This window comes from Cherax quadricarinatus, unplaced genomic scaffold (genome assembly GCF_038502225.1).
Source record: "Cherax quadricarinatus isolate ZL_2023a unplaced genomic scaffold, ASM3850222v1 Contig509, whole genome shotgun sequence".
Lineage (NCBI taxonomy): Eukaryota > Metazoa > Arthropoda > Malacostraca > Decapoda > Parastacidae > Cherax > Cherax quadricarinatus.
In genome coordinates, this window is record NW_027195535.1 from 112,501 (window position 1) to 140,164 (window position 27,664).

The 27,664-nt window shown below is 39.5% G+C and overlaps 1 protein-coding gene across 1 annotated transcript in view; it reads left to right on the plus strand.

The window, feature by feature from the left end:
* Positions 1–25,547, plus strand: part of LOC128684058 (midasin-like) — a 126,612-nt gene extending 101,065 nt beyond the window's left edge. Inside the window, exons 21-26 of the mRNA XM_070080479.1 lie at positions 2,957–9,998; positions 15,319–15,562; positions 15,771–15,853; positions 23,607–23,789; positions 23,944–24,145; positions 24,443–25,547. Of these exons, the coding sequence (XP_069936580.1) occupies positions 2,957–9,998; positions 15,319–15,562; positions 15,771–15,853; positions 23,607–23,789; positions 23,944–24,145; positions 24,443–25,377 (8,689 nt within the window). The 3' untranslated portion in view covers positions 25,378–25,547. The remainder of the gene's footprint in view (positions 1–2,956; positions 9,999–15,318; positions 15,563–15,770; positions 15,854–23,606; positions 23,790–23,943; positions 24,146–24,442) is intronic.
* The last annotated feature ends 2,117 nt before the right edge of the window (positions 25,548–27,664 follow it).

Below are 27,664 nucleotides of genomic sequence, written 5' to 3' on the forward strand. Positions count from 1 at the left end.
TTCATATTGTTTTCTGCAGCCCACTGAAAGATTTGGTTGATGTCCGCCTGGAGCCTTGCAGTGTCTGCAATGGAAGACACTGTCATGCAGATTCGGGTGTCATCTGCAAAGGAAGACACGGTGCTGTGGCTGACATCCTTGTCTATGTCAGATATGAGGATGAGGAACAAGATGGGAGCGAGTACTGTGCCTTGTGGAACAGAGCTTTTCACCGTAGCTGCCTCGGACTTTACTCTGTTGACGACTACTTTCTGTGTTCTGTTAGTGAGGAAATTATAGATCCATCGACCGACTTTTCCTGTTATTCCTTTAGCACGCATTTTGTGCGCTATTACGCCATGGTCACACTTGTCGAAGGCTTTTGCAAAGTCTGTATATATTACATCTGCATTTTTTTTGTCTTCTAGTGCATTTAGGACCTTGTCGTAGTGATCCAATAGTTGAGACAGACAGGAGCGACCTGTTCTAAACCCATGTTGCCCTGGGTTGTGTAACTGATGGGTTTCTAGATGGGTGGTGATCTTGCTTCTTAGGACCCTTTCAAAGATTTTTATGATATGGGATGTTAGTGCTATTGGTCTGTAGTTCTTTGCTGTTGCTTTACTGCCCCCTTTGTGGAGTGGGGCTATGTCTGTTGTTTTTAGTAACTGTGGGACGACCCCCGTGTGAATAAAAATTCAAAATAGAAAGCAAGTTTAATATAGGAGAGTCCTTAGAACATGACTAATGAACAGAGGAAATATTGCTTTAGTGCCAGGAATGTCAACATTATTTATTCTGGACCCTGTTTTTGAAATTAGTAATTTTTTATTTTTGTGTGAAATTGGTAAAATTATCTATTTCCTATAACTTTATTGGGTAGTTGAGTTAGGTAAATGGGTGGTTTCTTGTTCTCAGTCATAAGATAGAAGGAATGCTAGTGAAATAGCTATAAGTTTGGTCGACTGGAACAGTGGAATTGGCCGAAAATAGGGCTCAAAGTGAGTGAAATCGCTGATGCATAAATATCACTGAGACTACTGACTTTGCGAGTACATATGTAATTCCGTAAGTTTTGCATTGAATTTCGTACTTTTGGTTTTATTATCTTTGTAGAAAGATTCTCTGTTGTTTGATAAGAATTTTTTTTTTTTTTAAATTTTCCGACCCTGATAGCAAGTTTTAGATCGGGTTCCGACCCTCAGAGGGTTAAAAAAGAAATCTCTGCACTTTGGTACATTTCCTTGGTTGCTTCCATAGATAAACTCCTTTCCACAATTGCTTCAACACACCACCCACCTTTTCCCTCTGTCTATTCTATGGTTCACCTCATTTTTCATAGACCCAGCTGCTGAAATAGTCACAAATATCTAAATATATCCACTTCTTTCATACTCCCTACAGTCTGATATTCAATCTATACTTTGTTGTTATCATCATCACCTTGCTCTTTTCTATGTTCAATTTTAAATTCCTCCTTTACATACCCTCCCAGATTTATCCAATAGCCTTTTGCAACTTGTCTTTGGAATTTCCCAAGAGATTGTATCATCACCAAAGAGCAACTGTGACACCTCCCACTTGGTATGGGTTCAACATTTTTAATTTCACATAGTCTTCTCAACACTCTAGCATTCACTTCTTTCACAACCTCACTTATAAATATATTACACAACCATGGAGGCATCATGCATTCCAGTAAGTCCTACTTTCTCTGGGGAATAATCCCCCTCTTCCCTCTACTTACCTTAACCTGAGTCTTGCTTCCTGTATAAAAACATGTAGTTACCTGCCTTTTGTTCTATACATTTGTAATATCCTCCCAATGGCTCCCCTATTCACTCTGTTTTATGCATTTTCTAAACTCATAAATGCAACAAGCAGCTCTTTGCTCTTATCCAAGTACTGTTTGCTGTATATGCATCAATGTAAACACTTAGTCTTTATATCCCCTACCCTTCTCAAATCCTCCCTGCTCCTTTGTTTTACCCCTAACCATTTCAATAATAATTTTACCTGGTATACTTAACCAATGATTTTCTTTTTCTTTTAACACACTGGCCATTTCCCACTGAAGCAGGGTGGCATTGAAAATTGGGTTGGGCAAATGTTTTGTTAGTGGGATGGATTGTAAAGGACCTGCCGAGTATGGGCCAACAGGCCTGCTGCAGTGATCCTCTGTTCTTATGTTCTTATGTTTTAAAGCATTTCTTCTTTTTACATTTAATAAATTATACAGAAGGGGTTACTAGCTCCTTCCTCCTAACTCAACAGACTTATCCTCCTAAATTGCTTTCTTTCTTGTCCTTTTTTCCCATATAAAAGAAACTATGCATGATCTCTGCTAGTCTGTTGGTACCTTCTCATTTTTACAGTTTGAACTGCACTAGCCACTCCACTATATCTCCACACACTTTTAAAACCTCTGTCTTAACCCAGTGTATCTAGTCACTCTTTTCTCTTTCATTCTACCCCCCATGTCCCTCACACTGCTATTCAATGTTATCCTTCCATTCCCCGTGCATAAAATCACCATCTGCCATTCATCACTAACATTCAACCATCCCACGTCCCAGTTGACCACCTTTTCTCTTTTGCTTTTAACTGCTAAGTTCATTTGTTCTCCATGCTCATTCCCATTTTTTCTCTCTTTCACCACTTTTATTTTATTTCCCTCTTTTCTTCTTATAGTCTGCCTTCTGAAGTGTTAATCTATTCTTCCTTACCACCCTCTTTACCTCACCATACCACCAGTTATTGCTTAGTTATGAAAACATAATTTGCAATATTCAAAGTCTTTTGGTTTTGTGGGACATCTAGGAGTGTAACCTCCCACTGATTCATATACATGCCTCTATTTCAAACACAAAATTTACCTGTAGTTTTTTTAATTTTGACTAATTTTTGTAGTTTAATAAGTATTGCATCATTACTTTTCACATGTTTAATATTACTAATTTGTGTTTTTCTTTTACAGGTCTCAGAATAACTCCATCAAACATCAAGCAGTTAGTAAGGTCATAGATGAAATTGCAAGATGGTTGACAACTCTCCCTGAGATAGCATGGCCTCCTTATGAAGATCAGGTGTTGAGTATGCGTAGGCTAAGTAGGAGCAGTAGCTTGGCACAAATTAGAATTTTAGGATCCTTGTTGCACACTGTCTTGCTGGCTCATGAAAATCTGGAAGCTCTGAAAGTCTGGGCATCTGCACCCTTGTCTCTCCCAAGACCACTTCCAACTACAGTGTGTGATATACCTCATTGTCTAATAATACTTTTGACCACCATCCCTATGCAGGACTGGCCCTTGCTTTATGCTTGGGTATCACAGTTAATCCTGTCTCTACCCTCTGCTGCAGCCCAACTTGGCTGCAAGGCAGCATCTGCAATACAATATGCTGTTTCCACTGGTCCATGTTGTGCTGCTCAGACTTTAATAGCAAATTTTAACTCTAACTGTGTTTATGATCCTCGGTACAACCTTCAGGCACTTTCAAGGCAAATGATGGTTTATAAAGATTTTGAAAGTTTGGCTAATAAAGCTAGTCTCTGGGTGTGGGAAACAGTGAATTTCTTGTACAAAGAGCTTCAAATTTCTAGTAACAAACTGAGTGATAATTGTACAATGGACACAATGACTGTACTGGAAATTTCTTATGCAGTAAATGAGGGCCTAGCTGGAAAGAATACTTCACCTCATGCTTCGGTGCCATTCATAGTACCTTTTCTCAATCAGATCCACCAAACAATTCTTGAAGTCTCAAACAACACTCGTGTATCACTCACAGACAAAGAATTCTGCCATCTGTTGGGTGCTCTACGGTGGTGTGACCGCCTTTATCACTTGTGTTGTCAAGTAGTGAAGAAGTCTAAATTCCACTTATTTTTGCCACAGTTGATTCTTCATTGGAAGTGGATTGAAGAGGAACTACTTCAGAAAATGCCTGGGTCATGGAGTTCATGTGTTTCAGAGAAATTGAAAGATATTATTGAACACATGCAGTCAGCATTTAAGAGAGAATTTGACGGGATAAGCAAGTTGGCAGTAAGTCTTCGGGTACACACGTCTCCTGCTCCTTTTACATCTGCAGAGATCTTGGATGTTCATTCTTGTATATTAAACCTGGTATCCAGGATGACTTTTACTCCTAAAAGGGATAACTTCAACTTGTTTTTAGCATCATCAGTTGGAATGGAGATAAGAGAGTCACTGATTTGCATTTCAAGAAAGTTTTCAAATTGTGATGCTGATAGTATTAGTAACATTCTTGACCAGCTTAACACATTAAAAGAAACAATACATTCAAAACATGCAAAATTTCCTTTATCACTGAAGACCATGGAAGCTGATATATTAGCTCTTCAAGTTCAAACATGGCCTTTGTTTGACTATTTGGCACTTCATGCACTGTCATTTGAAAGACTGTGTGAAGAGTTGCCTCCATACCTGCATGATGTGATTATCAAAGCTCCTGGGGTGTACAGAGAACTGGCAGGTGCTCTGGCTGGGCCAGCATTTAAACTTTTTCCAGTTATTAGTACTCATAAGTACCTGGCCCTCAGTCTGTGCACTGCTACACAGCACTCTCGCACTTTCCTTATGTACCCATACTCTGTCACAATGGAAGATATGGAGGAGCAACAGCAGGATGATGTGCTTCATCCTTCGGTATGCCAGCTTACTTACATATTGTTGGCTGGCAATAGTAGACAAAATACTGGTAATGAAAATTCAATAGAAGTAGTTCCATCTGGTCTTCATGTAGAAAAAGTTGCTCAGCTGAAAGATATACGTTCGACATTATGGAACAATTGGTTACATCTTGCAGAGCCTGAAGAAAGCTATGAAGCATCATTCACTAAAGCTGGTGTTAGTTTTATTACTACATCACTCGGTAGCATTGCACTTGCTATGAACATTATCCCAGAAACCAGTAATGGAGCACATGATTTGTACACAGCTTTGAGCTTAGCTCATAAGATTGCTGAAGGTAGTAGCACTTTATTGCTGGACAGCAGTCAGAAACTTCTTCTTAAGTTGGCCAACATAGTCAAAGAACTCCTTGAATGTCACGGTGACTGGATGGAAAGGTCATCCATTGTAGCTCGTGCAGTTTTAATTATGGGGGTTGTACAGGCTAATATTTTGGGCCATTTAGAGCCTGTTGACCCTGCTCAGTGTGTCAGTCTTATGCTTCAGTATCATCAGGAGGAATTAGAAGACTTGAAGTCACATCTAATGCTATCAGAATGGCTTGAATATTTGTGGGGCTGTCTTGATCAGCTTCCTGTGCACTTAAAACACCCACACCTAGAATTATTTAAGGATCGATGTAGTCACTTAAGGAGAACTGTGTCAGAATTAACTCAGCAAATTGCTCACCGCCCTGATCTATCTGAATATTATCAGTTAAGACAGGATTTTACCCATTTTCTTTCTACAGTTTTCACACAGGAAAAAATGGAAGAGCTCTCATCAGCTTTAGTGATTAATAAAGACACTCCCACTCCAGTTGTAGTAACAATGAAGATAGATTGTATGATTGCTTCCTGTGATAATTTTGTACAGAGAGTTGTTCGAGACTACACTCCATACCGTGATCTCACTTATCCATTACTTTATGCTGTTACCATGACATGTGAAGCTCTACGTCTGTTAGCTTCTCATTCTCACATAAAGAATATTAATATCACTTGTTGCACTAATCTGACAGAAAGATTAGTAACATACTCAACCTTTCCAGCATTAAGAGAACCTTTGCATCCTCTTCAGCTTCTGAAAGAGCAATTAGATATTGCAAAGTATGTACCACTCTTACTGCCAGAAGATCATTATCCAGGTCAATCAAAGATAACTAATAACATAATCTTACGTGCAGCGCTCTTAGATTTGTTGAACGTAGCCCTTGCTCAGTATTACTTGGATGAACCTACTATTCATTTAGCTACACAATTATTTGGTGAGATTGCCTTACGCTGGAGGCAACAAATAGAAGAAAAAGCTTTACGTGCTCAGGAAGAAGAGTCTCTCTATCGTTACAAGACTCGTACTTTAGCTGCTTCTGAAACTGAAGAAGCGATTCAGGAGCGAGAATTCCATTTGGCTTTTCCTTCATTTGACCATGAATTTGATGATCTAAGTGGTTTAAATCTGAATGATAACATGGAAACTAATAGTAACACTGTTGAAGATTCTGAAAATATCTCATTTGGTGATGTTAAGGATGATCAAATATGTGAAGTAAGTGAATTGCATCATCTTATCTTCACTTGTTTGGTTAATACACACTGGTGTTCAGGTGCCATCAGAAGTGCCACGCTTGCACCATCACAAGTAGTGCCAGCAGCAATTTTAAAATTGCGTGTCCTGCAGTCTCTTGTTGGAACAGCTGGATGCATTGCCAGTTCTAAATTAGACCGTGCTACATTAGGGACTCATATACTGAGTAATTACAATTCATGTACTCTCCTTACTGATGCACCCTCTTTTGAGCTTTTTACTCATCCATATGACATATATAGAGACCCCAACCCCAAAGAAGTCTTGAAAGTTCGTCCATTACTTCAGTCGGTACGCGAACGTGTAGACGAACTGCTTAAATTGTGGCCTGATCATCCATCGCTTCTAATGGTTAACAGAGTTGTAACACGAGTGTTAGCCTTTCCTTTGACTTCACCGCTCATGAGGCATGTGGTTGGTCTTGAAACAGTGTTAGAAAAGGCTCAAGAGTGGGAGAAAAATGCTCACAAAGGAGTTTCAATGATCGAGCAACTGGAGGCTGTCACACACCAGATATTAGAGTGGAGACAGCTGGAGCTTAATACTTGGAGTTCATGTTTAGACTCTGTGACACACAAAGTGGCTACAGAAGGCCGCAAGTGGTGGCCTCATCTTCACGATACAATCCAAGCAGCCCTTACTGGAACAGTATGTCATGCTGAAATATCCTTAACTATAAAACAGTTCTTGGAAACTTCAGTCTTGGGTGACTTCCAAACTCGTCTACAATTGCTTTATGCCTTTCACTGTAATCTTGCTGTATTGAAAACAAGTAAAAGTATAGAGCAATTGTTAGCCCTCACATGGAACCTCCATCAGTACTATGCACAATTTCTGCCATTAGTGTCCTCCACACTCTCAAAGTTTAGGCAACCAATAGATAAGGATATCAAGGGTTATGTAAAGATAGCACGTTGGAATGATATAAACTATTTTGCTGTGCGTGAATCTGTAACAAAAAGTCATCGTACTCTTCACCGTTTTATGCAGAACTGGGAGAAAAAGTTAAGGCAATCCGTTGCACCTTTCATTTGTGACAACAATGCAGAACTGATGCCAGATCACACTGGAACTTGGGACAAAGAGTTTAACAATGTATCAGTGGCTGTATCCATGCCCACAATCTCTCCGATTTGCAGTATGGTGGATCACGCAAACAGAGCAACAAATGATTCAATTTTATGTCGACTAGACTTACTCACTCGTCGCTGTCACAAGCTAGCATGCCATACTTTGAAAAAACTTCCATATTCTTCCTATGTTGATGTACTTGAAGAGGTCACAACCAGCATTATCACAAATTATCATGAGCTACAGGCTGCTGCATCACGTTCTGAGAATATCTCAGTATCTGAGGTGCGAATGAAGCAGTTGCGCAACATCATGCAGCGAAGAAGGGATTGTCTGACTCGTTTGTTTAAGTCATTGAATTCCATGGGTGTTACATACACACGTGGCAACAGTTCTTGGCAAGATGAGGTCATAGATTCTTGCTTAACATTACCACCTCTAGATCTTGACATTGCTCACTCACTCATAAACTCACTTAAGTTAGCAAGAGAAGTATGGCCTGGATGTGTGAAATACTTAAATCGTTGTATTAGTCGCCATACTCTGTTTCTTAAAACTCTCCAACACCCTCATGGTGATCTTGGACCTGAGCTTACCAAGCGATTGCATGGTTTTTCATGTCATTTATTTTTATTAGCTCGAAATCAGCGAAGATCTCTGGCCAGTGTCAGTAATTACATTAGGCAATTCCACCTTCTGATAAGAGATTTGAAAACTGTCAAACCACATCCTATACCAGTTGCCAAAATGGTTAGTGGCTTTGAAAGTCTTCATGCATTAGCAACATCTCTCTCCCTTACCATAAAGGAAACCTGTATTCTTTTAAACACTTCAAGCAACACTGCTCCAATGGTGATACTTCAGAATGATGTAACAGTCTTGCAGCAAATACAGTTCCAAGATGCTGAGAGAAGGCTTGATGAAACCAGTGAAATAGTATGTTGTCTGACAAAACAGCTTGCTACATATTTGATTCACTTCAAACATGGACAGCATTTGGTGACTCCAGAATACTATGAAGGCTTTTTGGCAGCAATGAATCTGCTTACTGCTGAAGCTAAGAAATTACAAGAAGTTATTAAATTGCTGTCAGTAGGTGATGGAAAGAAGCATCCCCTCACTAACCAGCTGACACATTGGCTGACACATTGGCACTCTGCTTTCCAGGATCTTTCTACTTTGGTGGATTCTCAGCCACTGGATATAGCAAAACATGGTGGTGACTTGACTTACCTAGAGTATTGCTTGACTCAAGCTTTATTGGGGGTTGAATTCATGTATAAGAGACACTGCTCTGTAGACAGTACTGTGGAGAAGAGCAGTGAAGAATTTGTAAAGGATATGTTAACTCTTGGCTTAGTTGAAAACCTTGAATCTGATCAGAAAAATTTAAGAATGAAGGAAGTTGTAAGTGGATTGCAAAAATTGATGAATGAAGCAGAAAACCACCCAAATTTATTAGAAAAACTTAAAGCTTCAGTTCCTCTGTTAGAACAATATCAGGCAATGTGTGAAACTGTTTTATTACAGATGGTTTGCAGTAACAGAAGCATCACAAAATTCACATCCATTGTCTTGGCTATTTTCCAACAGCTTGCAATAAAAGGCTTTTGTCGACCCCAAGAGTTGGATAATGAAGCTGAAGGTGAAGGCGCTACAAACTTCCAGGATTCAGAAGGTACAGGTCTTGGAGAAGGAGATGGGCAAAAGGACGTGTCAGAACGTATTGAATCTGAGGATCAGCTTGAATCGGCTTTGAAAGAGGGTGAAAGTGAAAAATCAGGTGATGCGGACTTGAAAGAGGAAGACCAAGGCATTGAGATGAATGAAGATTTTGAAGGAAAAATGCAAGATGTTGAACAGAAGGAAAGGGATGAAGATGATAGCGATGAAGACAATGAAAATGATATAGATAAGCAGATGGGAGAAACTGAAAAAGATGCAGAGAAACTTGATGAAAAATTGTGGGGTGATGATGAAAATGAGAGTGAAGATGGAGAAAACGATGAAAAAGATGAGGATGGTCCAGGTGATGCTGCAGTCACAGAATCAAAAATGGTAGCTAAAGATGACAATAAAAGTAAAAAGGAGAGAGATAAAGATCAGAAAAAGAAAAATGAATTGGAAGAAATGGAAGATACAAGAGAGGAAAATGCAATGGATGAAGACGGTAATGAATATGATGACAATTTCACTGATCCTTATGGTGGTGAAGCTGACAGGGAAAAGGAAGATGAAGATGATAAATTGGAATTACCTGATAATATGCAGTTAGATGACAATGAGGCAAATAATGAGGATAGTGATGATGGAGAATGTAATCCTATGGAAATAGAAGAGAAGGGCGTCTTCCCTGAAGAAGAGCGTATTCCAAAGGAAAAAGATGAAAAAAATGATGAAACCGAGGAACAAAACAAAGCGAATGAAGAAAAGGAAGTCATTGAGGAGCAGGAAGAAGAAATGGCTGGAAAAGATGAAGATAAGCAGTCGGAGGAGTCCATGAAAGATGAACGAAAACAGGGTACAGAAGAAGGAAATGACATAGAAAATGCTCAAGAAGATAGAAATGATGAAGAATGTGCTGATCCTTCAAAAGACAATGTTAGTAAGACTGCTGCAGAAGCAGCAGAGATGGATACAACAGAAGGCAGCAAGGATGAAACTAAGGTCTGTAAATTAGTACACTCTAATTTATTATATGTTAATTGCACTTCTCTAGCTTTTTTCTTTATGAGTATCATGTTGTTTTACATATCTTTTCGTTTATCTTTTTCCTTCTCCCAGCTCTTACCACCTTTCCTTGTTTCCTGCTCTCTTGCTGCCCCTACATTTCCTTATTCCACTGTATGACTTATGGGTTTAGTGCTTAGTTATTAATATAATGATTTCTTTTTTTCTTCCTTGTTCCATTCACTTCTTTCACCTCCATTCCTTTACAACTTTAAAACTAATTTAGCCGTAAACTATTTGAGTAATTTTTCGTATATATTTAACCCGTAAACAGTCCAAACGTATATACGTTCTCTCCCTTAGTGCCCCAAATTTTTTGAGAAAAAAAAAATCTTTGTTTTTTAATAGGAAAAAAGAGCATATGGTACCCAGGCATACCCAGTTATTTTAATATGACGCACAGTGAGTGCACATACCCATTCTCTTATGTCTAGGTGACTCAGGCTTATCGTGGCAATGTTGAATGTGTGACAAATAAAACGTATATGTACGTTTGGGGCACTAGCGGTAAAAACGTATATATACGTTTGGACCGTTTATGGGTTAAATGAATGCTGTAAAAAATACTTTTTGAATAAATTTAAGATCAGATGTGCACATTAGATTTTGTATTTTTCTTCTTATAAAAGTGCTGTATATAAGAAAATCTGGATAGCTAGTTAATTTGAGAGAAAATTGGTGATACTCATTTTTTAACAGTTGTTTAATAATTTCTACAACCAGATTGGTTTATTGTCTTGCTTTTGGTTTGTGCTGGGAGAGTACATTTGACATTAATAATTTTGATATTTTTTAATTGATGCTGGCTTTTGTTGCTTTGGATGATACTTTTTGTGTTGTGTGTTTGTTCATTGCTATGATAGTATTTATTTTTGTTCTTTTTATGTTCATTGCTATGATGTTTTTATGTTCATTGCTATGATGTTTTTATGTTCAATGCTTTTATTTGCTGATTTCATCTTTTTTATTGTGTTTAATTTTTTATGCTTGTGAGTGAGTGCTGAGTGACTACTGTGGTCTAAATGCTTCATTAATGTTGCAACTAACTACCTACCTGCCTTTTCTTTTTGTCACCATTCTAATGTTTCCATAATGGCCCAGGTGATGAAGTACAGTGGAACCTTCGTACTCGTACAATTCGGTATTCTAAGGCTTTGTTTGGTAAAAAATTGCTCGGTAGTCGACTGTTTGCTCGACAATTGACCAAACAAACACTACCTGCTGCCAAGAAATATGTCAGTGAGGTTAGTGACTATGTAGAGGCTGAGGGTTTTATTCCCCAACAAATGTTCAGTTGTGATGAGACAGGTTTATTTTGAAAAAAATGCCAAATAGAACCTACAGTATGTCACTCAAGTGAAGATTGCGTGGACACAACCTAACGAAGGACAAACTTGCTCTATAGTTGTGCTGGAATGCATGTGGTAATTTAAAAGTGAAGCTCTTGCTTGTCTATCACTCGGATAGACAAGCATTGTGTTTAGCTTTTTTCTTTTTTAGATTTATGCATGCTAGGCTTTTAACCAGGGTTGGTGTCGTACTAGTATGCATAAATTTTAGCGCCTTCAAATCTAGCGAGAGAAAGCTGGTAGGCCTACATATGAAAGAATGGGTCTGTGTGGTCAGTGTGCACAGTATAAAAAAAAATCATGCAGCACACAGTGCATAATGAGAAAAAAACAAACTCCAACCGTGTTTTTGCTTTAAAACAGCGACTTTGCAGTGTACATGTATTTTCATATGCTATTTATGGTTGTATTCTAGTTTTCTTGGCCTCATTTTATAGAATGGAAGACATATTACAGGAAATTGAGATGATTTTGATTGGTTTCACAATGAAAAGTACCTTGAAATTGAGCTCAAAGTAGCAGAAATGTTCGATTTTTGCCGAAGTTTAAAAGTAAACAAATCATACCATGCATCCAATACATGTCAACTGGTGAGTCTAATATTCTTTCACAAATGCACTGATATTATTTATACCATTTCTACACTAATGCAATAGTCTGCATAACAGTAAATCTTCTATTTTTTTTGTGAGAATAAAAATTCAAAGTGGAAAGCAAAAGAAATGTAAGAGAGGCCTGGGAACTTGACTAATGAACAGAAAAAAATGTTATTTTAGTGCCAGGAATGTCTGTCTTGTTTATTCTGTACCCTATTTGAAAATTGGCATCTTTTGAAATTTGTGTGAAACTGGCAAAATTGCCAATTTCTGACCACTTTATTGGATAGTTGAAATCGGTAAATGGATGGTTTTTTGTACTCATTCGATAGAAAAAATGGAGTTCTAGCGAAATAGTTATGATTTTTGTCGACTGTTACATTGGAATTGGCCGAAAATAGGGCTCAAATTGGGTGAAATCGCCGATGCGTGAACATCGTCGAGACCACTAATTTCGCGAGAGGATAATTCCATAAGTTTTCCATCAAATTTTATACTTTTGGTGTCATTATGATCGGGAAACGATTCTCTTATCATTTCATAAGATTTTTTTTTTTTTTTTTTTTTTTTTTTTGTTTTTTTTTTTTTTTTTTTTTTGTTCAAAAAATTTCCGACCCTGAGAACGAGTTTAGGAGAGGGCCTATCGACCCTGAAAGGGTTAAACTTCATGCTAAAATGCTTTTGTAAGTGTATTTTTGGGGGTCTGAAGCAGATTAATCTAATTTACATTATTCCTTATGGGAAAAATTTGTTTTGTACTCGAACAGATTGGCACTCGAACAGCCTTCTGGAATGAATTAAGTTCGAGTACCAAGGTTCCACTGTATTACCTGACGAAACTTATCTAGTTATCTATACATCAGCAGTCTAATGTATTCATGGAGAAACTGCCTAATAATCTACACAACTGGCAATAATCTATTAGTATTTATTCACACTTTATGCTTTTTATATTAAAACTAAATTACTGTATTTTACCTAACTATTCACCTCTTCCATATACTATTTCATTCTAGTGATAGGTAAGATTTTAAAGTTTATCTTCATTATTCTCCCTGTATATATTAAACAGTTACCTTTTGTTTGCACATTCCATGGAGAATAGTTGAATGATTTATGTAAATCTCTGGTAGTTTGCATGCTTCACTAATTTGAAGTAGGAAAAAAATAATTTTAACCCTTTAACTGTGCACAATTTATACTTACATCTGTTAATGTGGTCCAAAATATACCAAGCTGGAAATGCAACACGTAAAATGAACAGCCTTTCTCAAGGGTGTTCATTTTACCTGTTGAATTGTAAGTACAGTACATGCTCAAAATTAGACAGGTCAGAGAGTTCATAGAGGTAGCTACTATTTGCACATTTTTGCATACAGTGGACCCTCCCTTTTCGTCGATCTCTGTTATTGCGAATTTCTGTTTTCGTCAACTTTTTTTCATCAATATTTTGGTTCCGTTTTCGTCAATGGTGCGGAACCTGTCCAGTGCCCAGCGCGCAGACAAAGCCGCCTCCCACACGCATTCTCAGGCAGTGTCGCATTGTTTCTCGGTGAGTGAGCATATCCTGCCAGGTCATATGAAACATTTTGTAATCCATTGCTTTTGACACTTGTTTATTCTGCATGAATGCTAAATAAGCCACCATGGCCCCAAAGAAAGCTCTTAGTGCTAGTCCTGTGTTAAAGAAAGTGAGGAACACCATAGAAATGAAAAAAGAAATCATTCCAAAATATGATAGTGGCATACGCATAGCCGAACTCAGCAGGATGTACAGGAAGGTGCCATCAACGATTAGATCCATTGTGGCAAAGAGAAAAGAAATCATGGAAGCTGATGTTGCGAAAGGGGTGAATGCGATAATCAAACAGAGATCCCAAGCAATAGAAGAAGTGGAGAAATTGTTATTGGGATGGCCAGATTGTGTCCAAAAGAAGGATTTTGAAGGATTTGAGGCTGACCCTGCCGACCCTACACCTGTTGTGCAATCAATTGTGGCATTGGGAATTCCCTGGGGTTGGATGTGAGTGGAGAGGCTGTGGAAGAGTTGGTGGAGGACCATAATCAAGAGCTAACCACTGATGAGCTGCAAGAGCTTCATCTGCAATAGCAACAGGCCACAGCTCAGGAAATTGCTTCAGAGGAGGAGGAAGAGAGATTTGTGCAATGTGGACAAAGGTGCATTCATTTGTGGAGGAGCATCACCCCGAGAAAGCTGTTGCAATCCATGCTGGCGACTTTTACAATGACAGTGTCATGTCCCATTTCAGGCAAATCTTAGAGATGCCAGAAACAGACCTATCTGGACAGATATTTTGTGTGACAGGAGTCCAGTGACTCTCAAGCTGGTCCTAGTGGCATTAAAAAACAAAGTAGGGTAGTGACCCCAGATAAGGACTTGGTACCTACAGTCCTTATGGAGGGGGATTCCCTTTCCAAAGAATAACCTCTTCCCTCTCCCTTCCTCCCTGTATTCCATCCATCAACAACAACCTTCAATAAAGGTAAGTGTCATGTTGAATGTTCATTCTTTTGTGCATGTAAATCTATCTATATGGTAAAAAAAAAAAATTTTGTTAATATTTCTGAGTGTCTGGAACGGATTATTTGGATTTACATTATTTCTCATGGGGAAAATGGTTTCTGTTTTTGCCAATCGCTCTGGAATGGATTAAACACAAGAACCGAGGGTCCACTGTGTATGTATTTGCAAACACATACACAATGCAAACAGGGACAGAGATGAGAAATAAGAACAAGAGGGCGAAGTTGAAAACTCAGATGACTCTTAGGAATGTTAGAAAGTATTTCTTTAGCCTTAGAGCTGTCAGGAAGTGGAATAATCTGGAGAGTGCAGTGGTAGAGGCAGGATTCATACATTGCTTTAAGAAGTGGTATAATAAGGCTATTGATGCCAGAAGAAAGTGAACCCAGCAGCAGCCAGTGAAGAGGCAAGGCCAGGAGTTGAGACTTGACCCCTGCAACTACATATAGGTGAATACACAGTTACGTCTCCTACAGCCAGGTTGTGTATGTTGATTCTTCATCTCTCTCTCTCTCTTTCAGGATTTTATGTACTGTTAAGAGTGTGAGCAAGGTAAATCTCTTGAATTGAGTTTTTGAGGTTGAGAAGTATGATGCATATACATTTGCAGGTGGGTTGGGAATTCTGCAGTGGTGGGTCACACTGGACTATGTCTGAACTTTTGGAAAGGCAACTAGAGGAGATGGACACTTAAAACCAGTCACTGATATGTCACAAAACCACCTCCTGAATATACAATTTTCAGTAAAATTTAATTTTACAAACAGGAACAGCCAAAGTCGGACCCAAGTATACAGCGGGAAGACAATGAAGAGGAACTGCAAGAGGAACATGGTCAGGTAGGTGAGCAGACAGATGACCAGGAAGGTGTGGGTCAGTCTGAAAGTCGCACCCGTGATGATGCACACAAAGGAGATTCTTCTGCCTTGGTCACCCAAGCATCTGCCAATGATCAGAACGATATGAAGAAGCCTCGTAAACCTGGTCAAAGAGATGAAGATAGGACACTGGGTAAGACAATGCAGTATGAAATCACTATTAAAAATATTATGTGACAATATCACCCATTGTTCTTGGCTGTGTGTGAATCTGCTTTTGTATTTTTCAGTTTCAAAATAGTTTAAGGTAATTTTTTTTATATATCAAAAAAATTTTTTTAACACATTGGCCGTATTATTTAAATGAACTTTATACTCATAATATCATTATCATTTTTCAGGAGACAATAATGAGAATGTACAACATGGGGTAATGACTAAGGAGATGAAGAAATTGCAAGATCAGCAACAACAAGATAAAGATGTACAGTATATAGATGAAATTTCATTTTTTTTTTAATTTAGCTAATTTAAAATATTTTTATAATTCTTTAACTGTGGCAGTCTCCAACATTTATTCACCCTCCAAGTCATCCTGGATGTCCTGGCTTTAAGTGAAACAAAGCTGAAGGGGGTGGGAGAGTTTCAGTGGAGAGGAATAAATGGGATTAGGTCAGGGGTTTCAAATAGAGTTAGAGCTAAAGAAGGAGTAGCAATAATGTTGAAGGATAAGCTATGGCAGGAAAAGAGGGACTATAAATGTATTAATTCAAGGATTATGTGGAGTAAAATAAAGATTGGATGTGAAAAGTGGGTTATAATAAGCGTGTATGCACCTGGAGAAGAGAGAAGTGTAGAGAAGAGAGAGAGAGATTTTGGGAAATGTTGAGTGAATGCGTGGGGAGTTTTGAATCAAGTGTGAGAGTAATGGTGGTTGGGGATTTCAATGCTAAAGTGGGTAAAAATGTTATGGAGGGAGTACATATAGTAGGTAAATTTGGGGTGCCAGGGGTAAATGTAAATGGGGAGCCTTTAATTGAGCTATGTGTAGAAAGAGATTTGGTAATAAGTAATACATATTTTATGAAAAAGAGGATAAATAAATATACAAGGTATGATGTAGCACGTAATGAAAGTAGTTTATTAGATTATGTATTGGTGGATAAAAGGTTGATGGGTAGGCTCCAGGATGTACATGTTTATAGAGGGGCAACTGATATATCTGATCATTATTTAGTTGTAGCTACAGTTAGAGTAAGAGGTAGATGGGAAAAGAGGAAGGTGGCAACAACAAGTAAGAGGGAGGTGAAAGTGTATAAACTAAGGGAGGAGGAAGTTCGGGTGAGATATAAGCGAATATTGGCAGAAAGGTGGGCTAGTGCAAAGATGAGTAGTGGGGGGGGGTTGAAGAGGGTTGGAATAGTTTTAAAAATGCAGTTTTAGAATGTGGGGCAGAAGTTTGTGGTTATAGGAGGGTGGGGGCAGGAGGAAAGAGGAGTGATTGGTGGAATGATGAAGTAAAGGGTGTGATAAAAGAGAAAAAGGTAGCTTATGAGAGGTTTTTACAAAGCAGAAGTGTTATAAGAAGAGCAGAGTATATGGAGAGTAAAAGAAAGGTAAAGAGAGTGGTGAGAGAGTGCAAAAGGATAGCAGATAAAAGAGTGGGAGAGGCACTGTCAAGAAATTTTAATGAAAATAAGAAAAAATTTTGGAGCGAGTTAAACAAGTTAAGAAAGCCTAGGGAAAGTATGGATTTGTCAGTTAAAAACAGAGTAGGGGAGTTAGTAGATGGGGAGAGGGAGGTATTAGGTAGATGGCGAGAATATTTTGAGGAACTTTTAAATGTTAAGGAAGAAACAGAGGCAGTAATTTCATGCACTGGTCAGGGAGGTATACCATCTTTTAGGAGTGAAGAAGAGCAGGATGTAAGTGTGGGGGGAGGTACGTGAGGCATTACGTAAAATGAAAGGGGGTAAAGCAGCTGGAACTGATGGGATCATGACAGAAATGTTAAAAGCAGGGGGGGATATAGTGTTGGAGTGGTTGGTACTTTTGTTTAATAAATGTATGAAAGAGGGGAAGGTACCTAGGGATTGGCGGAGAGCATGTATAGTCCCTTTATATAAAGGGAAAGGGGACAAAAGAGACTGTAAAAATTATAGAGGAATAAGTTTACTGAGTATACCAGGAAAAGTGTACGGTAGGGTTATAATTGAAATAATTAGAGGTAAGACAGAATGTAGGATTGTGGATGAGCAAGGAGGTTTCAGAGTGGGTAGGAGATGTGTAGATCAAGTGTTTACATTGAAGCATATATGTGAACAGTATTTAGATAAAGGTAGGGAAGTTTTTATTGCATTTATGGATTTAGAAAAGGCATATGATAGAGTAGATAGAGGAGCAATGTGGCAGATGTTGCAAGTATATGGAATAGGTGGTAAGTTATTAAATGCTGTAAAGAGTTTTTATGAGGATAGTGAGGCTCAGGTTAGGGTGTGTAGAAGAGAGGGAGACTACTTCCCAGTAAAAGTAGGTCTTAGACAGGGATGTGTAATGTCACCATGGTTGTTTAATATATTTATAGATGGGGTTGTAAAGGAAGTAAATGCTAGAGTGTTCGGGAGAGGGGTGGGATTAAATTTTGGGGAATCAAATTCAAAATGGGAATTGACACAGTTACTTTTTGCTGATGATACTGTGCTTATGGGAGATTCTAAAGAAAAATTGCAAAGGTTAGTGGATGAGTTTGGGAATGTGTGTAAAGGTAGAAAGTTGAAAGTGAACATAGAAAAGAGTAAGGTGATGAGGGTGTCAAATGATTTAGATAAAGAAAAATTGGATATCAAATTGGGGAGGAGGAGTATGGAAGAAGTGAATGTTTTCAGATACTTGGGAGTTGACGTGTCGGCGGATGGATTTATGAAGGATGAGGTTAATCATAGAATTGATGAGGGAAAAAAGGTGAGTGGTGCGTTGAGGTATATGTGGAGTCAAAAAACATTATCTATGGAGGCAAAGAAGGGAATGTATGAAAGTATAGTAGTACCAACACTCTTATATGGGTGTGAAGCTTGGGTGGTAAATGCAGCAGCGAGGAGATGGTTGGAGGCAGTGGAGATGTCCTGTTTAAGGGCAATGTGTGATGTAAATATTATGCAGAAAATTCGGAGTGTGGAAATTAGGAAAAGGTGTGGAGTTAATAAAAGTATTAGTCAGAGGGCAGAAGAGGGGTTGTTGAGGTGGTTTGGTCATTTAGAGAGAATGGATCAAAGTAGAATGACATGGAAAGCATATAAATCTATAGGGGAAGGAAGGCGGGGTAGGGGTCGTCCTCGAAAGGGTTGGAGAGAGGGGGTAAAGGAGGTTTTGTGGGCAAGGGGCTTGGACTTCCAGCAAGCGTGCGTGAGCATGTTAGATAGGAGTGAATGGAGACGAATGGTACTTGGGACCTGACGATCTGTTGGAGTGTGAGCAGGGTAATATTTAGTGAAGGGATTCAGGGAAACCGGTTATTTTCATATAGTCGGACTTGAGTCCTGGAAATGGGAAGTACAATGCCTGCACTTTAAAGGAGGGGTTTGGGATATTGGCAGTTTGGAGGGATATGTTGTGTATCTTTTTATGTGTATGCTTCTAAAATGTTGTATTCTGAGCACCTCTGCAAAAACAGTGATAATGTGCGAGTGTGGTGAAAGTGTTGAATGATGATGAAAGTATTTTCTTTTTGGGGATTTTCTTTCTTTTTTTTGGGTCACCCTGCCTCGGTGGGAGACGGCCGACTTGTTGAAAAAAAAAAAAAAAAAGTCTCTAAATAGCCAACCTACCTCAACAACCTCTCCTCAGTTCTCTGAATAATACTTTCAGTAACTGCACACTTCTTCCTAATCTTCGAACTGCGAATTATCTGCATAATATTTACACCACACATTGCCCTCAGACACGACATCTCCACTGCCTCCAACCACCTCGGTGCAGCAATCACAACCCAAGCTTCACACCCATATATGAGTGCTAGTACCACTATACTCTCATTCAATCCTCTCTTTGCTTTCATGGATAACATTCTTTGTCTCCACAGATACCTCAATGCATCACCCACCTTTTTCCCTTCATCAGTTCCGTGGTTTGCCTTGCTTTTCATATACCAATCTGCTAGCAAAGCAGCTTCCAGATATCTGAACACATTCTCTTCTTCCACTCTGATATCCAGTTTTTCATTGCCTAACTTGTTTGTTACCCTCATCACCTTGTTCTTATCCATGTTCACTTTCAACTTCCTTATTCACCCTCCCAAATTCGTCCACTAACCTTTACAACTCCTCTTAAGGATCTCCCAAAAGCATAGTGTCATCAGCAAAAAGTAACTGTGACAACTCCCATTTTGTATTATAGATTCTGCATATTTTAATAAGTGTCAGGGGCCTGAGACTGTTTAACTGCCTCCCAGCATACATAAGGGGGATTACCAATAGTCCCCTGGCTGTCTTCAAGCAGGCACTGGACAAGCACCTAAAGTCGGTACCTGACCAGCCGGGCTGTGGCTCGTATGTTGGATTGCGTGCAGCCAGCAGCAACAGCCTGGTTGATCAGGCTCTGGTCCACCAGGAGGCCTGGTCACAGACCGGGCCACGGGGGCATTGACCCCCAGAGCTCTCTCCAGGTAAACCACCTTACCTGGAGTCTACCTGGAGGATATTTCAGGGATCAATGCCCCTGCAGCCTGGTCCAAGACCAGGCCTCCCAGTGGATCAGGGCCTGATTAACCAGGCTGTTCCTGCTAGCCGCATGTAATCCAACATACATTTCACAGCCTGGCTGATCTGGCACCAACTTTAAGTATCTATCCAGCTCCCTCTTGAAGGCAGCCAGGGGGCTCTTGATAATTCCCCTTGTGCATGGTGGGAGGCTGTTGAACAGTCTTGGGCCCCGGACACTTACGGTGTTTATTCTTAGTGTACCAATGGCACCCCTACTTTTCATTGGGGGTGCTTTGCACCGCCTGCCCAGTCTTTTACTTTTGTAGTGAGTGATTTCTGTGTGCAGATTTGGGACCATTCCTTCTAGAATTTTCCAATTGTAGATTATGATATATCTCTCTAGCTTGTGTTCCAGCAAGTATAGGTGAAGTGCTTCCAAGCATTCCCAGTAGTTGGTGTTTGATGGAACTTATATGCGCAGTAAAGGTTCTCTACACACTCTAAATCTGCAATTTCACCTGCTTTGAGTAGAGATGTTAATATATTAATACAGCAGTATTCCAGCCTAGTGAGAACAAGTGATTTAAAAAGGATCATCATTGACTTGGCATCTCTTGTTTTGAACTTTCTCATTATCCATCCTATCATTTTCTTTGCAGTTGTGATCATGGCACTGTTGTGATCCTTGAAAGTGAGATCCTCAGACATTGCCACTCCCATGTTCCTCACATTATTTTTTTGCTCTATTGTATGATCAGAGTTTGTGGTATATTCAGTTCTCAGTTTTATCTCCTCCAGTTTTTCCATAAGAGAGTAGTTGGAATTTGTCTTCATTGAACATCACATTGTTTTCCATTGCACACTGGAAAACTTGGTTTATATCTTCTTGGAGATTAACCGTGTCCTCAATAGATGGCAGTCTTGTGCAGATCCTAGTATCGTCTGCAAAGAATGACATGGTGCTGTGGATTACATCTCTGTCTATGTCTGATATGAGGATGAAGAACAGGATGGGAGCAAATACTGTGCCTTGTTTAACAGAGCTTTTCTCTATGACAGCTTTTGATTTAACTGTTTACCACTACTCTTTGTGTTCGATTAGTTAGAAAGTTGAAGATCCATCTCCACGCTTAGACAATTATTCCTTTAGCATGTATTTTGTGTGCTATTACACCATGATTGCACTTGTCAAAAACTTCTGCAAAGTTTGTGTATATTACATCTGTATTCTTTTTTTCTTCCAATGCATCCAAGACCATATCATAGTGATCCAGTAGTTGCAAGAGGCAGGAGCAACCTGCTCAGAACCTATGTTACCCTGGATTGTGCAGTTTTTGGGAATCCAAGTGGTTTGCAGTCATGCTTCTTAGCACTCTTTCAAAGATTTTAATGATGTGGGATGTTAGAGCTATTGATCTATAGTTCTTAGCTAATGCTTTGCTACTACCTTTATGGAGTGGGGCTATATCTGTTGTAGAATTTCACCCATGTCTAAGCTCCTTCTCTATAGTATACTTAAGGCACTTGAAATTTTTTTTTTTTTTTTTTTTTTTTTTTTTTTTTTTTTTTTTTTGCAGTTTTTAATGAATACAGATTTCCTGGAGTGGCCCTGGGGCTAAGTGCATTATCATGTTGTCAGTGACTTTCTCAAAGTCTATTCTAGTTAGGGTAATGTCGGAAATCTGGCATACATTGATGGAGTTTTGAGGCTCATTCATGAAGAAATCATTTGGATTGTCATCTTTAGACTGATTAGCGGCTCACTAAACATGGAGTCGTGTTGGGATTTCAGCATCTCGCTCATTTCTTTGTTGTTATCTGTGTAAGTCCTATCTTGTCTGAGCAAGGTCCTGATACTAGATGTGATATTTGCCTTGTTTTTGGCATTTGAAAAGAAATATTTCGAATTTCTTTCAATTTCACTAATTGCTTTTAGCTCCTGTCTCTCCTGGATCCTGCACAAGTCCTTTAACTTAAGTTTGATACTTTCTTCTTCTCTGGTCAGTGCTTCCTTCTGTGTATCAGATCTAGTGTTCTTGAGGAGCTCAATGATTCTTCGTTGTCTTCTGTAGAGGGAGTGCCTTTCTCCAATTTATTTATTCTTTCTTAGGGGAATGTGCCCTGAACATACTTCAGCTGCCAGGAAGTTGATCCTTTCAAGGTACTGGTTTGGATCCATGGTATTTAAGATATCTTCCCAACATGTTTCATATAAGACATAGTTCACCTGGTCCCAGTTGTTCTTTTACAGCTCCATCTATAAATGTTAAACAACCATGGTGACAACACACATCCCTGTCCTAGCCCTACTTTTACTGGAAAGTAATCTCCTCTCCTACACACTCAAACTTGAGCCTCACTGTCCTTTTAAAAACTCTTAACAGCATTCAGTGTTCTACCACCTCTTCTATACACTTGCAACATCTGCCACATTGTTCCCATATCCATATGCCTTTCCTAAATCCATAAAAACAACGAAAACTTCCCTTCCGTTATCTAAATATTATTCACGTGCTACACTGTAATCACATCATCTACACATCTCCTACCCTTTCTAAAGCCTCCTTGTTCATCTGCAGTTCTGCTTTCTGTCTTACCCATAATTCTTTCAGTAATAATCCTACCATACACTTTATATGGTATACTCAGTAGGCTTATTTCCCCATAATTTTTACCCTTGTCCCCCTTCCCTTCATACAAAGGAACTATGCATGCTCTTTGCCAGTCCCTGCGTACCTTCCCCTCTTTCATACATTCATTGAACAAAAGTACCAACCACTCCAAAATGATATCCCCACCTGCTTTTAATATTTCTCATGATTTCATCAATCCTAGCTGCTTTACCCCCTTTCATTTTTACCTACAGCCTCATGCACCTCCACCACTCTCACATCTGGCTTTTCCTTACTCTTAAATGATGTTGTACCTCCCTGTCCATTGCATGAAATCACTGCCTCCCTTTCTTCATCAACATTTAACGGTTCCTCAAATATTCCCGCCATTTTCCCCATACTCTCTGACCGCGGGTTCAATCTCGCCCATGGTATGGTTTAACTGTCAAATCCATTTGTTCCCTTGGCTTTCTCAACTGAAATCTTTGAATGAGAAGTCCATTAATGGGATGTTTTATTGTACCATGATGCAGGTGAGGGGTTCTTGAGCAAAGGAATTGTACTTATCCTCCCTTTCCTTTGATTGAAACCTGATTGCCTCCCATATACCCTGGCTCTGTAAGACCTGTATGTGTTTAGTACTCTTGATGAATGTGTTATTAAAATCTGTATTTCTCAACTCTTAATTAGTTATTAAAACATAACATCAGGTGATGTAGTGAGCTCAACATCCCTTTAGATGCCTATCTAAATGGACCAACTCATAAATTCTGTTTTAATTCATTCTCTGTGATTTGGCTGGTTTTCTATGTTGGTGATATTTTATAAAAATACTGTTATATACATCGTTTATTGTACTTTTGTCACAAATTATGTATTTGTATTTCTGATATTTGTTTTAATTTTACTTAACTTTCTTTGTTAATAGAATCATGAGAATGATGCAGAGCAGAAGAACTCTTTGTATGAACATATTAACAAGGCGGAAGATTACTTTGATGCCCAGATTGTTGATGTTGGTTCCCAGGAACAGGCCAATGAAGCACCAGCAGACATAGAAGGTGATGATAAATTACAAGAGAATGAAGAACTCTTAGAAACTCCTATGGAGGTATGCAATTCAAGATGGTAAAATTTTCTTGAAACTTGTTCTGAGCTGTATCAGAATTCACTTACAATTTTTGTATTTACAAATTTTTTTTTTATATATAAATACATTCAATTGGAAAAGTAATAAAATGTTTATAAAATTTTCCTGTATACAGGATGAGGAGGAAAACCTGGCAGAGGAAAAGGAGGCAGTATCCCAAGATAACAAGAAGAAAGAAAACCATGACAGAAGCCAGGGCAAAGGTGATCCTCAGGGTGAAGGTGAAGCACAGATGGTTACAGAGGGGGAGGCTGTACTTGAGTCCACAATGCAACGACCACCAGAGACATACTTCCACACACTCATACTAAGTGAAAGTAAGTATGCTTTTATCTGTGATAATGCAAGTTTCCAAAAATTTACTTTTTTTCTCATTCTTAGTGGAGATATATAAGCAAAAGGAAAATAACGTGAAACAGTTTTTATGAAGATAATCTGTGAATTATTACTTTTTTGTATGTGTTTGGCCTTCACACAGTGTTGCCTCATTGCTTGTGTTCAAGTTAGCAGTGCAGATACTACTCATGTAACATTTCAGTGTAAAATACTGTGATTTTGATGTACTTATTGCCATGTATTTTAATACACTAATGATTATATTGTTAAAAATATAGATGAAGAAGAGGAAAAGGCGGTTGCCAGATTTGACGAAGATGTGGAGGAAACAAGACGTCAGATAGAAGTTGTGCGCTCTTACACTGAGGATGATGGCTTATCTTGGACACAACAGGAAGCACGTGTGGCTCCTATAGCTCTACAGTTATGTGAACAGTTACGCCTAATCTTGGAGCCAACGCATGCAGCCAGATTACGTGGTGATTATAGAACAGGCAAAAGGCTGAATATGCGAAAAGTGATACCTTACATAGCCTCACAGTTTCGCAAGGACAAGATATGGCTTCGAAGAACACAACCTAGCAAACGAAATTATCAAATTTTGGTAGCTGTTGACGATTCTGAATCTATGGCTGAAGCACATTCAGGTAGCCTTGCCATAGAAAGTGTAGCCCTTGTGACCCGTGCTCTCACACTGCTGGATGCTGGACAACTGGGGGTTATTAGTTTTGGGGAATCCACTCATATTCTTCACCCTTTTGATGAGCCATTCAGTGAATTATCAGGTAGCAGAGTTCTTGCTAACCTTAAGTTTGATCAGAAAGTAACCAATTTTGGTCGTATGCTAGAGGATAGTGTAGCACTGATGAATGGGTCCAGAGCTGCTAGTAGCCATGGAAATCCTGATACTGCTCAGCTGCTGCTCATTCTGAGTGATGGTCAGACACAAACAAGGTCAGAAACTGTTAAAGCAGCTGTAAGAGCAGCCCGAGCAGCCAGAATATTTATTGTTTTTCTAGTCTTGGATGCAAAGGACAACAAATATTCATTTTATGATGTATTGGTATTTGACAAAGGCACAATGCAACCACTAGTAGAGTCTTTTCCCTTCCCATTTTTCCTGGTTGTACGCGACTTAGAGACACTACCAAATGCTCTAGCTACAGCTCTCCGACAGTGGTTTGAAATAGTGACTGCTGATGCAGCTCATTAAGTTCATGAGATTATTATGAATCGATCTCCATGGAGAATTCTTCCTCTAAGCCACACGTGTTGTAAGAGGTGACTAAAATGCTGGGAGCAAGGGGCTAGTAAGACCCCTTTCTTGTATAAATTACTAAATGTAAAAAGGAAAAATGTTATCTTTTTTGGGTCTCACTGCCTCGGTGAGAGGTGGCCTGTGTGTTAAAAACATTGTGAATCAGTTAATGTTGCCCTCATAAGTTAAAACATGTTATATATTGACATTTAATTTTATATGTTGCCTTATTTTTTTGAAAATAAAATGTTATGCTAAGTAGTTTTGTTTAGTAGTAGTAGTAGTAGTAGTAGTAGGCTGATAAACACCAGCGATCCAGGAAGGTACTGCCATCCTTTCAAATGAGCGAAACTGATCCTCTTGTAATTTTTTTTGGCACGATTGCTGATCTTTTGTCTCTCATGACTTCTTTATGGGGGGATCTTTGCTGTGGTGAAAAGGCTTTTGGTCTGAGGAATTGGACCTTTGTCTTCTTCCGACTAAACCTAACTGCCCTCCACTCCCTTCCCTACCCCATCCTTCCCATTCCTTCTCCATTCCCCATCCCTCCCCTCTCCTTCCTTTCCTATTTTCGACCTTTGGGGTCCTCCCCTTCAGTATTCTAGCTCTTTGGTTGGGGGAAGGATGTCGATGTTGGTACCATTCCATAGAGTCCCTTGGTCACAGACTGGGCCGCGGGGGCGTTGACCCCCGAAACTCTCTCCAGGTAAACTCTCCAGGTGGTGGTGGTAGTTGCCATGGAATCAGGATCTGGGGATGCTCTGATCCATCCTCTGGGGTTCGGGAGGGTGGCGTACAATGTGTTTGTGTGATTGATGTATCTTAAGAGGCTGCCTGTTGATTCAGGGAGGTGGTGTCCAAAGGAGGTATGCCTTGTGGCGGGTTTGTGACTGCCCTGTCTTTTGTCTGCTGAGGTGGCTCAGTGGATGTGAGGTTGATAAATTAGACACGTGCAACTCTTGGGTATCTTTATTGAGGAAACGTTTCGCCACACAGTGGCTTCATCAGTCCATACAAAGGAGAATCTTGGAGAACAGTAGGAGAATGAGGTAATCAGTCCCTCAACCTTGAGTCGATGTGGTCAGTCCATCAATCTTGAATAGAATACGGCATACGTGCGGAGAAGGAGTTTATAAACCGTAGGCAGGAGAGGTGCAGCAGTCATAGGTGGTGTCACATTTGTTCAATGTGGAAGTAGGTCATGCCCAAGAATTAGGCAAGCGAAGAATTCCCAAGTATTAAGATCCCAAGAAGTTGCAGTGTCTGACAGGTTTGTAGATGAATGGTTCAGAGAACCGACATGTTGATAAATTAGACACATGTGCAACTCTTGGGTATCTTTATTGATTCTCTGAACCATTCATCTACAAAAGATGTGAGGTTGCTATCCTGAATTGCCAATTTACCAGTGTGAAGGGTAGTGTAGGGCACAGGTTCCACACTACATCTTCACTGAGGACCCTCTTGGGTGCAGAGGGGGATATACTTCCTTTCATTCCTCCTAGGAGGTACCCCTCCACATACTTTTTTTTTTCTTTTGGAAAAAAAAAAAGCTGTATCATGGCATCCCATATCCATGAGTTTCCTCCTCCTGGACCCCTTTCTCCTGTGGCACCCCCTCACAACCCTGCCTCATTATTAGACCATTCTTCAGACCTCTCTAACACCCTGGTACCTTCTCCAGGTAACATTTTGTTGCCTATCTCTGATACTGAAGTTCTGCTCGACTCTTGATACATCTGACCTCTGCACGTCTTTAACCATGCCTCTGGCTTCTGTCCATACAGTACGATGATTTTCAGATCACCCACCCATCTCAGGATGCACCACCTCTGGTTCCCCATCTAGTTATCATAATCAAAACCTAAAGTGCTAAACCCAGGAGTCATTCATCGCTGCAAGGTAAGGTGTGTGAATTGTGTAATCCGCCTTGCTAGTTTCATATGAAGCATAAAGTATAATGGGTAGAATTGGTAAGGGTGGCGAGGGGTGCTAAAGGAAGTATAATCAAAGGTTGTGTAGTAAATCTGTTGCTGTCAAAGAGGGAGTCTGTGTCAAAGGTGGGGCTATCAGCTAGGAGGGAAGATAGTGTAAGCATGTTAGAGCGGTGACGTCAAAAGTAAATTGTGTGTTTGCCGATAGACAAACTGAAATTGGAACCAGACAATTCACACAATGGAACTGAGCACCTCTCCATGATATACCCATGAGTGAGATGCGTGTGCCCAATGCAAAGATGGGA